The following is a 12,065-nucleotide window of genomic DNA, read 5'->3' on the forward strand; positions in this document are numbered from 1 at the left end:
AAAAGACGAGGAAGAAGAAGAAGAGAAAAAAAAAAAAAAGTTTCACCCGGAAGGAGGACCCTGCAGTCGACGTCGTAGCTTCTCGAAGTATCGCATTACCGTTAAGGAGCTTTTCGTCCCTTGTGCCGGGAAAAACGAGCACAGAGACGAAATTACGACTGTAAAGAATAGGCCAAGAGTCAAAAGGAGATTAACACTTGCACGTTGAGAAAGAGAGAAGTAGTTGGTATCAGAGGAAGGAAAATATCTCCAAAACGTCTGCGACTTTTTTCCTCCATTAATTAAATTTATTTCTAATTAACTAAAGTGGAGGATACGCACAATGGGTGTATATGTGCCCGAAATACGAAAAAAAAAAAAAAAAAAAAAAAAAAAAAAAAAAAAAAAGAAAAGAAAAATTCGGAAAAAAGAGTAATTCACACCGTGGGCAGTAATATACACCCTCTCGAGCCAGAAAACCATAGCGGATTAAAAGTTACGGAACGCCGCGTAGCTTTGGCTGGCCGTATAATTGCATTGCAAATCCCAAGGCGGGGGCCAGCGCATCGATTAATTCGTAATTGAAACTGTTTCTCCTTCCGGGCTCGCGTTGCGTGGCTCCGCGCTATTCCAGTCCCCTGCACTGCGCCCTCCACGGAAATTTAGAGATGCCACCGCACGAACGTATGCGGCTCGATTGTTGCAGCGGATATGGTGTGGAGCTTTCGGCGATTATTTTCATTATTTATAAACCGGTTGACCTCCCATGTGGAGCTAGGATTAAAAACAACCCCCTCTTTTGCTCCCTTCGTATCAAACTCACGAGCAGCTCCTGCTTCGGACGCAGCTAGAATAATTTTTCTTTTCTTTATTTTATCGCGCCCTTCGCAGTAAAAGTCACCGGCGCGTGCCTATATATATATTTTTTTTCCTCCCTCGGTTTTCCTCGCAAGGCAGAAGTGATATCATTTTTCAGGGCACTTTGCAAAAAGAAAAGCCCAGACTCGGATTATATAGGTTTTATGCTCGTTGACTTTATACATATTAAGCTCTCCTCTATGGATTTTTATCCCCTTCTGGCAGGAGTTGTGCCATAAATTGCCGCGCCGTCCTAAATCATCGTACAGTCATCTTGTGCAGCAGCCGTGGACTTGAAAGTGATACTTTGGAAGAAATTATTGCACGTTACGGAAGAGCCGTAACTTTACTCGGCTCGTACTTTTAATACAAATGTGCTCACGTACATTATGTAGTAGTCGGTGGATGTCGTTAGTATTTAAATTGTAAGGGATAAAAAAAAAAAGTAACGAGCTCGAGCGAGCCAAGCGTAGTTTTTAATCGACGAGAGTAACCAAGCGTAAGAGACAGTTAGTTTTGTCAATGAGCAAAAATATCGACAGCCAAGCGGATAGGTAAGGGAGCCATTCGGTCGGAATTTGCCTATATCGTGTAGTCGCTCGCTCGGAAGAGGGAATCGCGGCTCGCGTTGCAGTCGCCGTTATTATTCCGAGTCCCCCTCGCCGTTCTAGCTTCTTCGAGACGCTCCACTTGCCTTCCCTCTTTGTCTTCTTGACACAATGCACAAATATATACATCTCTCGAATGCTCAGAAATATCAATTATATCGCGCTCGAGCATTGCGAAATGAAACTTGGCGCCTATTGACTGCTGCAGAGAGGAGGAAGGGAGACAGCCAGACGGGCAAAGACAGAGGGGGGGCCACAAGTGGTATTATTATCGAGTGGTCTCGACTTTTATACCAATCTACGCGCCACACGATACCACTGATGCACTTATGGGCTCTTCTCATGCGTTGCTTATTGTCTTTTTTTTTTTAATTAAGGAGCGCCGTCGCCCGCGAGCTGCGAGGGCCAACACATACATAATGTCATTTGCAATTTGTCATGTATGAATTAAAAAAAAAAAAAAAAAAAAAAAAAAAAAAAATGTAGTTATATACCCATGTAATTACAAGGAAATTTTTACGTTTGCGTCGACAGGTCGTACACGGTGTTCACATCGAGCCAGCCCACGTGGTGAAGAAACGCAGCATCAACCAGCCGCTCCGGATACTCCTCTACTACGATCACAGCGTCTACAGGTTAGTGTTGATTTTTTTTTTTTTTTTTTGTTTTTACTCATCCTACCGATAAATCGTGTAATTCCGTAATTCAACAGTAGGCACCTTAGTTTGGTAGTAGAGATATCTTGGTCCGCATAAGCCAAGCTGTAAAAAAAATAAATTCAAAGTCCACTAGCTGGCCTGTGGGACCAATAAAATCCTCTCGCGTAAAAAGTAACGAAAGCTTCCCTAGCATCGCGGTAAAAAGGAAAATCTGGGCGAACGAGGAATCGAGTATAGCCGCAAGGCCGTAGGTAGGTACAACCGGACTCGCTGACTCGGCTCGTACGCCCCTGCCGAGCTGGAGCAGCTGCGTGTTTTGTGCTGAGGCGACAACTCGTAGTAGTGCGTTTCGACCCCTCTTCCCTGGTCTGGCATCAGCTTACCCCCTCGGGTGATCGACGCCGTTCGCGGATTTTCTCCCCCCCCCCTATTTTTTCCCTCATCCTCTCTGTTCGAATGATAGAGTCGCTGTCGTGACAGAAGTGAGGACACTCTTTTTTTTTTAAGCGCCAGCTTCGCACCTGAAACTTTAGCATTGGTGCTCCAAGCGAACGGATCCCCGGATGATCCATTGACACATTTTTCTTCCAAATGTACGTAATTATGTTGAGAATTAAATACCTCCAAGAATTTGCAGCTTAAAGATTTTTTTACAATCTCGTGGGCTTAAATTTACTTGTTATTTTTTTTTTGTGCAAAATTTTGAAACAAATCATTTGTACACGACACAATAGACTTTTTCAGCGACTGACATAATCATAACCCGTTTACCTAACCCGATACAGTGGCAGAGCTTCATTTGGCATCCAGCGCGAAAAAAAGAAAGATCCGGGGGTGGGGAGGGGGCGCTAATAACTCAGCATCCAGCTATTTATGAACCTCGACAATTTATGGCCAAGGTAACCGGGCCAAGCGCTTTTTTTTTTGTCTTCTCTCCCTCCCTGCTCTCCTTCCGTGCGCTCTTTTTGCCGCTTGACAAATCACCGGACAATTCCTCTAATTTGTAATGACTTCGCTGAAGTACCTCGGCGCTTAGCACCGACTGGTACTGGGTACGTGCGCCAGTCGCAATAAAAACTATTAGCTCGGGGTTGATTTACTTACTTGCCACTATCGCCTCTTCACTCAAATTTTTTATCATACAAAGATAAATGGACCTTATATTTCCTTTAGTAAACAATTTCTTGATCAACTACAAGTTTTGATTATTACAGCGCCAAGCAATTTGCGTGACCCAGTCATCGACATTAAATGTAGTACAATAAACATATAACAGGGTATCACCTTTACACCCACACTGGGAGGATACGAAAGGTATATTTTGATTTTTATACGATACCTGCATGATAACGCAACGTAACTTTTTCTTTAATTATCACGCGCGCGTACCATACTCCTTACCCATAAAATTTTTGCATTGTTTCTTTAATGAGTGTAATTTTAGCCGATGGTTAATGCACTTAACAACAAAACAGCCAGTAATTGAGGAGTGATAAATGGCATCGATAAACAACGCGTAAAGTGTATTTTGTGTAAATATTTCTCATTCCCGCTCATACTTTGTGAAAATAAATGATTACGCACATCATTTCGTCATATTATACTCCACGCAGAAATATTTAATTAACGGCACCGTGTAACGAGAACCAGTTGCACGATGCTGGTGCACGTGTTTTTTTTTTTTTTTTTTTTTTTTTTTTTTTTTTTTTTTCAGCACAATGTGTGTATATGTGCTGATGTTCCATCATGCATGAAAAATAACGAGTAACCACGCACGGCTCTCAATTATACACACTGCGAAATTTTCGCAAGCGACGGGTGCTGGTTTATTATTATATACCTTGCGCCTAACTGGTGCATTATATTGCAATGCACAAACGTCGCTCCTCTTCTTTCGATTTTATATTTTCAAGCGCCGTAACTATTCACAAAGTCATAAAATTTTCTCGGTGTTGATTATACTATTTTTTTCCCAATTCGAAGCACAAAATTTAATAAACCCATTGAATTATAAGTACGAAACGAGTTGCCGTACGTACGCAAAGTGCTTCGCCAAAAGACTTTTTATCGTGTCGTACATTTACTCCCAGAGCGAATCCTCTCGTGTCGAGCACACACTTTTAATTAAATCTCGCTAAATACCTACAAGCCTATACGGTACGAGCACATCTTGAAAATCCTCCATTGCACCGTCCGGCCTTTCCGCTCTTTTGGAAACTCCGCAGTCAAAGACTCGCTTCCGTATATGCAGTACTTGCAGGTATATGGCAGCAGCGGCGGAATAGGAGGGCATTATATGCACACTGCATGTACAAATATATATATATATATATATGCATACGTATGGGTACAAGAAAGCAACATCAGCAAAAAGGGAAGTAATAGGTCGGGTATAAACTGCTAGCTCCGAGATTTTCGTATGGGTTTATCAAAATGCTCGGGCAGGGGGGGACACCTTTTTTGCATCCATCATCTCTGGTTACCCGAAAAACTCCCCTGGTTAATCCCCTCGTGCGCACACTTTTTCTCCCGTCTATGCCTCCCATCTCGCGAAGAGAGAGCATAATTGAAAATAATATATACTCATCAATATCTTGGAGATGTTAACCAGTTTCGTGGGTCAAACAAAAATTGTAAGCCGTGCGTGCCTTGATCTTTTTTTTTTTTTTTTTCAATTAAAACTATTTGAGTTAAAAATTTAATCCGTAACAGAGATGCAATTAAAGCTTATAACTCCCAGGAAGGAAAAAAAACAACAAAAACACGCCGGGTCCCTGGGTAATAAAACGGGAAAGAGATTGAGTTAGATAAATAAATAACGAGGTATAGGAGAGGAGGGAGGGAGAGAGAAAAAGAAAACGGAGCATCAGAATGAGAAAAAACAAGGGGACGAGATAGCGGTCTCACATTCGCTTCCAAGGGGGTATACGAAAAATAGAAGGTCAAGCCAATTTCGTCCAACGATTTATTGGATTTTCCGTCGTGCGCCCGTGTGCTTTTCTTCCCCCCCCTCTGCGGCTCCTCCTCCTCTTGTCCTTCATTTTTTTTCTTTTTTTTTACCTTTCTCTCGTTGTGCGCCGGAGCAGACAAAAAGCAAGCGTCCAAGTGAACGACGTGGATGGCCTGCAGGGGACTCCCTCTCCTCTTTTTTTCTACATCGCGCGGAAAAATCAAGCTAAAAATCCGAGCTCGGCCGGAGCGTGCCCGGAAAGGCTAATGAATTTTCCTAGTTTCGAGGATTCGCCCTCGATTTGATTGAGTAATAATACACTTTGAAAAAACACGCGCGCGGCGGGACATGCATCGTCATCGGACAAAGGAAAAGCCCACCCGACCCCCGGAGACTCGATAATTCACTGGCCGTCACTGCAAATTTGTTTTAATCAATTGAATCGGAAAAAAAGGATGACGCGAATGAAACTCGAATCGAAAATCACGGGGACGCATCGAGCTGGAAAATTAAAGCAACGGCAGCAAAAAACGCTCGGCTCGCGCGTGCAATAAAAAATTATCAGTTTGGATTACGTTATCGGAGACCGAGTGCCTCCCTCACACCCTGTACCACTACTAGCTGGGGTACATTTTTTATATACGCCCGCACGGGTGGAACGTAACGCAGTAGCTCTACTGTCCAACCAACGGGAAATTGTTTTGCGCGAAGTACATACGTGTCGTACATATATATAGGTACACGGGTGCACGTGTGCATAATATAGCCCAGACAGAGCGTTTGCAGTCCCGCTGTAATTTTATGGCACGAGCGTTGTCGTTTAAACGTGTACGAGCTCTCCCGTTGTGACGTATTTTGCAATAATGATAATCAACTGGATTCACTGCGCTCCCCCCGTGTGAATATTGTTTGCACGCACGTGTGTGCATTTTACTCGAATTGCAAACGATACGTGTAATTTCGCATCGCGCAGTTTGTTTCCCCCTCTCGGGGATTTTATAGTATTGTTTTTTTTTTTTTTTTTTTTTTTTTTAAGGTAGGCAATTTATACACAAACTGCAGATATGTTTTTTTGCAACAAAAAAGGTATATAAAATTTTACGCTTCAAAGGATGCCCGTCCGAGCAATCGCATATTTCTTCTTTTTTTTTTTTTTTTTGTTACAAAAGTTGTTTGAAAATTGTAATAACAGTGGATATTACAAATTCTGTATTAAAACCATTTCTGGTGGTGCTCTTCCACGATTCTTTATTGCTCTTCTGCAAATAACATCATTATTCTAGTTCCACGGGAAAACAATTTCATTAAATATTGCAACGAAATTCTGAGAATGCGAAGAAAAGTAAAATTATTGTTGGAAAAGTTGAACCGATGTATATTACCAAAGTGTAGGAACGTACTGCAAAAGCGATGGTATACATGTGTATGGTGCCGGGTGGTATAGCAGTTAACAATTAATTTGCTGGGCAATCAGTTTACGAGGCACGGGCTTGAATTAATCGCGGGATTTGTAATATACTCGAGCACGGAAAATTCAGATTATTTTCCCATTTTAGCTTCCCCGTGATTGTTCTTTTTCCCCCTCCATTTTGTACCCTGAGCAGGTTGTTTTTATTGCACCGAAAAGATTTTTCAACGGAAAATTTCAGGGAAATGAGTTGTGTCGACAAGTGATGGTAAATTATCTTTGCGAATTCAAGTGATTTGTATTTGCTCAAGTATTCGCGTAAACGCGCTCGAGAGTTGATATCTTTGCTCGGTATATGGAGAGAAACTTCAGCCAAAACAACTCGCAAAACCGACGGAACACGGCACCCAAGTGACACGCCTACAAGTGCTGTGTGCATGTATAGCACTACAGTGAGTGTTTGCTTCCGCGCTCCATACCTATCTGTTACATATGCACCTGTGGTATGCAATGCGTGTATACATATCGAGAGTAACGTTTACCGAACCCAATATACACTCCGACCGTGGACCATCAACTTTATTTGCCTCATCTCCCAAGTAACCTCGAGATTTCGGTGTTGTAGAGTTTTTTCTAGTCTATTTTTATTCAGAAAATTATCCACCTTCGTTAATGACTCCTAGTAAAAAAGCAAACAACGAGTCTTAGAAACTGTACGCAGCACACTCTGCCCGTAAATCTTTATCCCAAATTGGAGCTGGAGGCGGGGTTTCCCCGGGGGTCGCCGAATCCGATTTCCACCGCGACATAATTGCAACCAGTGGAACTCGAGCAATCATCGTCGTGGTCGTCCGTCGCGCAAAGCCCCTGCAATCGTATCCCTCCCTGCCGAGAAGAAAACTTTGCCATCATCCCCCCGCCAAACGGGATCCAAACTCGGAAAATCGCTCTCGGCGCAACGAGCTCGCCTCCCAATTTTCTCCTCGTTGAATGTCCTCCCTATCTGTATTCCCTCGCTCCCGATCTCAGGGTATTTTTTATCGCTAGCCGGATCCTTTATTTTCCCTCTCACCCCCTCCTCCGACAAAATTCGTCACAACTAAAAAGGATTACTCGCCGGAGTAGGAAAATAATTTCTCAGTTGGAAAGTCGGTGATTCCCGCCGCGGAATTGTTTGTCCCAGTGATGGAGAAAATCCACGTGGGTACGGGTCGAAAGCAGCTTACAGGGCGTAAACCGCGGAAAGGGAGCGAGGGAAAAAAAAAAGCCCGGACGAGCCGTTCCATTTCCTAAAAGCGCCAAGGATCTTCTTCCGCCTTTTGTCTTGTTTCTCCCCGGAAAGAAAGAAAACCCTTCCTCTGTCCTCCCTCCCTCTCGTCTGATTCTCGCTTCCCGGTGGATATGTATATATAAGGCCATCATCCAACTTTGCCCCGAAGTTTTTCGTTCGTTAGGCTGGAATTATTGGGACCCGGCGTAGCTTCGAGCGCTAATATTTAGCAAACTATGAAATTTGGCAAAGGGCGAGGGGGTGGAGGGGCGATGACGGCGTCGAGGAGAGATAACTTTCTAGCTTCCATTTTAGCTGGTAATGAAATTACTGGGCGAACCAAACTGTACCTATCGCCCGAGGGCTTTCATTAGCGCGACATTGCCTCTGTGTTTATTGGAGTAACGATCGCTCGCGCTCACATATATACAATATATACGCACTAAAACGCGACAGGTGCACGTTTCGAGGAAATATATTGCGCGGGTTATTGTATTGATATCCTTTGTGTATTTATTTTTAGTCATTAGGCTGCACTTATTGGCATTAGGAGGGATACGTTCATTCCTATAAATATATGATTGCAGGGACCGTACAAATTTTTTTTTTTTTTTTTTTTTAACCTTTTTTGATGTTAAAAATTTTTTCCTACACTTCCTTTTTTTCCTCTTGTAAATATATGCTTCGACTGCTCAATATTAAGCAGTGTATGTTTCATGCAATTTTTTTTTAACGGACTTCAAAAAAAAATATCAACCACTTTGCTCAAAATTTTTTTAGAGATATTTTTTAGTCCTTTATGCTTTTTTCATGTCTGAGGTATTTTATTTCAGCCGAAAACTTTATTTTTTACACCTAATACTGTGGAATCTTGAGTATCGATCCAAATAAAACGCTCTAAACGGCTATAATAATTTATTGAGAAAATGTAAAGTTCGCTGTCAGAACAGCACAATTGAATCCGACAAACTAGCATTCGAAACGTCGAGCAGCTATCGATTGTGGAGCATTTCCACCCCCAAAAGTACAGATAATTCCGGGGATGATTACCTTGGATCGTCGGCCGGATAGCTAAAACTCTTACAGCACGTAATACCCGCGAGAACCGTATTACGTACTATCGAACAAGTTTGGCAAATTGTTAGCGCACATCATCCATTATTCCCATCCAAGATAAACGCGTAGTTCGAAAATCAGTATTGGAGTGATTTCCCCGAACTCGAGCTACACGCGAACGATCGATCGGCCGATGTAAGTACAGCAGCCGCCGATATGACGAAGCGTATGTGTATACACCACTCGAATCCCATTAGTGGAGCAGCACACGTTTATATGTATACGCGCGAGCGCAGTTGGAAAGTTTGATCGCGGCTTAATATCTTATTCAACTACCTAGTTGGCGGCTAATGCAGAGCCCCGGTAGTTGTACCTAACGAGAAAATTCATCGCACGTTTTGAAAAGCAGAACTTGTTACGAGCAGTTTTCGTGGCCTGGCTCGCACCTGTCCCCCGGGAGGAGCCGGTGGCTTTGAGTTCGTTAACTGCGCCATACCTATACCGCCCTCCCCTTTCCCTGCGGACGCGAAAAATGAGCTGATGGGAATCCAATAAGTTTTACAATTTTCCTCCTCCTTCGTCCGCCGTGGCTTCTCTCTTTCCTCCCGGACTGGATTGAAAGGGCGAGAGACGAGGAAAATGGAGCCAAGATTGATGAAGAGGCATTAAAAAAAATGAGGCCTGGAAGAAGTGGATCGTAAATCACTTTTGACCGATGCGCCGGACGTGTCGGCGCGATTCTCGTTGCGATTTCATTGCCCCCTCCCCTTTACTCGCTTCAATCATCATTCGGTATTTCACACGGGTCCATGAATACTTGACTGTCTATACCTATATATACATGCACTTTTGGAATTTGTCAAACTGTGATGATAAAATAGTAATTATGGAAAAATTTTACGAGTTGGAGGTGATCGGCCAAAGTAAGTACAACAACGATAACTTGGGAATGTACTCGTAAAAGTCCCGTGAAAATCAAGTATTTCGCGAAGTTGAATCCGCAACAGCTAGCCGCACGTAGTACAGTCTGTATCACGCCAAGTGTATACGTAGGAGGAGGTCGCGGTTGCGGGAAGCGCTGCTGCTCCTCCTCCTATTTCCAAAAGCCGCGGCAGCCACAGCAAACCTCCGAGCGGCAGTACATTAGCGCGAGTTCGTCAGCCCATGGCTGCGTATATCTGTATACATGTGTGTGTGCATAAATACAACGGAGCGTGGCTCGGGCCATTGGCCAACCCGGACGAGTAGACTCGGCTGCAGCTATTGCTTTATTAATGGTAATCTCGCGGATTTAGCGCGACAAAGATTCACGAAATTTTACTGGGACGCCGCGTTTTTAAACATTCATACGTGTGCCGGTGCCATCCCTTCCCTCTCTCATCTTTAGGTATACATAATCCCTGCAAATGGAGGTTTGTTGCGGAGACGCGAGAGCACACGCCGACCACTGAATTTTTCAAGCAGGCAATCGCACTTATGAGAACGGAAGTTCAACCATACTGAGGTACACTTGTATTTTCGAAGGAAAAGCGAGGAGTATATTCATGTTTATGCATCTCCAGTCCTCCGCGCGAGCGACAGTGAAAAATGTGTACTTTCCGGTTCCATCCTCGGAAACACGACTCGATGGCGTCATTTTTTTTTTCAAGAGATTTACATTTTTGTTTGCGGTGCTTACGTTTCGAGCATTATCTCGACCCGATTCGGCCAACAGTGATTTATTTTTTTTTAATTTCCCGGGCCATTTAAAATCTATTTGACGGACGTACAAAGAACGACGGCGCATCAGTACAGCTAATCACTTGGTTTTAAAATCGAAAACGGAATGCAATGGTCGCGGGGTGTTTCAGCCTAATTCGACGGGCGGCTCTCGGGGAAGGGGGAAAACACGGTCGGACCGCATATTAACGTCGCGTAAATTGTCCGGAAGTGCGGGCGACGCACCTGGCTGCAACACGGCTCGTATACAGCAGCCGCGACGCGCCATTTATCAGCCCCGCTGCAGCCGGCCGAGACGAACACGGCGCGCTGCACCGCGAACACCTCGTAATTCACGGTTAAGTCGAAGCTCTCCGCGCCCCCCCTCCCCCTCCGCTGCCAATAGTAATTAGTACGCTGTCTGCCGCTGTTTGTTGCGCTTCCCTACACATTTTATTACGCGCCGCGCCCCGGATTACCGCTGTCCTTTTTTTTTCCCCCCGCCAAATGGTAAACTAATGGCTACGTCATTTTTTTTTTTTTCATTTTTCATCATGTTCCCGTCGATCTTGGCTTTGGGGCGAAAAAAACACTCCCACGAGGTGGAGGCGAAAGGTACCATAAGCTGCGCTTTGGTTGCCGTAAGTGGAGGTGTGCTTGAATAATCGGCTCCGTGACCCGATAAGACCTTAATTCGCTCGAATCTGTGATAAATAAATTACGGGCAAGTGGGTGGGGGGTAAGGGATTACTTTGCAAATAAAAGTGGCGCTCCGGCGGAAGATAACCCCTCCTCCTCTTCCTCCGCCGAGCCTTGCGCTGCAGCATCAATTAACGCCGTTAATGAAGACGAACGAGGCTCCGCTCGGCTTTCCTGTACACGTACACCCTGCGCATCGCTGAATCAATTATACGTGGTGCGCGAGTCGGTCGATACATACCCCCCCTTCCTGCGAACCACCTGCGCCATTTCCTCTCGTTTCGAGGGCATTCATTCTTCTTTGCCCCCCCTTCCCCCCACCACCACCTTACTGCTCTCGAACAATATCGTGTGCCGCCAGCCGCCGCTGCTGAGTTACCGAGAAAATTTACGCCGCCGGGGTAAGTTGGGCGACTATTAGTAGTGCACGCGGCCAAAAGGGTGGGGATTTTTTTTCAAGACGTTAATTAAGCCCCTCCCCACCCCCCGTCTGTACCCATACCACGTGGTAATTGAGTTGGCTGCTGGAGAAGCTGTTTTCACTCGTTTGATCCTGTGCACCTGTGTCCCCGATTGCGGAAAACGAATTTCTTACGGGACGATCGGGAAATCGGTGACGAACCGCTGTATCTTTTGATTCGCCACTGCTGGAGTTTGTTTGTTTGTCTTTCGTGGAAAAGTAAAAAAAAAAAAAAAAAAAAAAAAGCTTCCAGCCGCGCGAAAGTGTACGCCATTAGATATAGGAAATCGGCGGAAAAACATGAAAAGAAAAGGTGAGAGGGTCAACGCAAACGCGACGCTTGTGTTTCGCTCAAAGCTTTCTCTCGTTAAACCGCCTCCGCGAAGCGAGGAAGCGATTGAAAAGGTCGGCCTCGCTCCC

The 12,065-nt window shown here is 44.5% G+C and overlaps 1 protein-coding gene across 2 annotated transcripts in view; it reads left to right on the forward strand.

The window, feature by feature from the left end:
- Invadolysin (leishmanolysin-like peptidase, invadolysin) overlaps positions 1-12,065 on the forward strand; it is a 142,297-nt gene that overhangs the window by 75,296 nt on the left and 54,936 nt on the right. For both annotated transcript variants that reach the window (XM_014364253.2, XM_014364254.2), the window contains exon 2: positions 1,980-2,080. In XM_014364253.2, coding sequence (XP_014219739.2) covers positions 1,980-2,080 — 101 coding nt within the window. The remainder of the gene's footprint in view (positions 1-1,979; positions 2,081-12,065) is intronic.

This window comes from Copidosoma floridanum, unplaced genomic scaffold, assembly GCF_036245765.1.
Source record: "Copidosoma floridanum isolate Cflo_tuat_1 unplaced genomic scaffold, Cflo_Japanese_pri ptg000021l, whole genome shotgun sequence".
In the NCBI taxonomy this organism is placed as follows: domain Eukaryota; kingdom Metazoa; phylum Arthropoda; class Insecta; order Hymenoptera; family Encyrtidae; genus Copidosoma; species Copidosoma floridanum.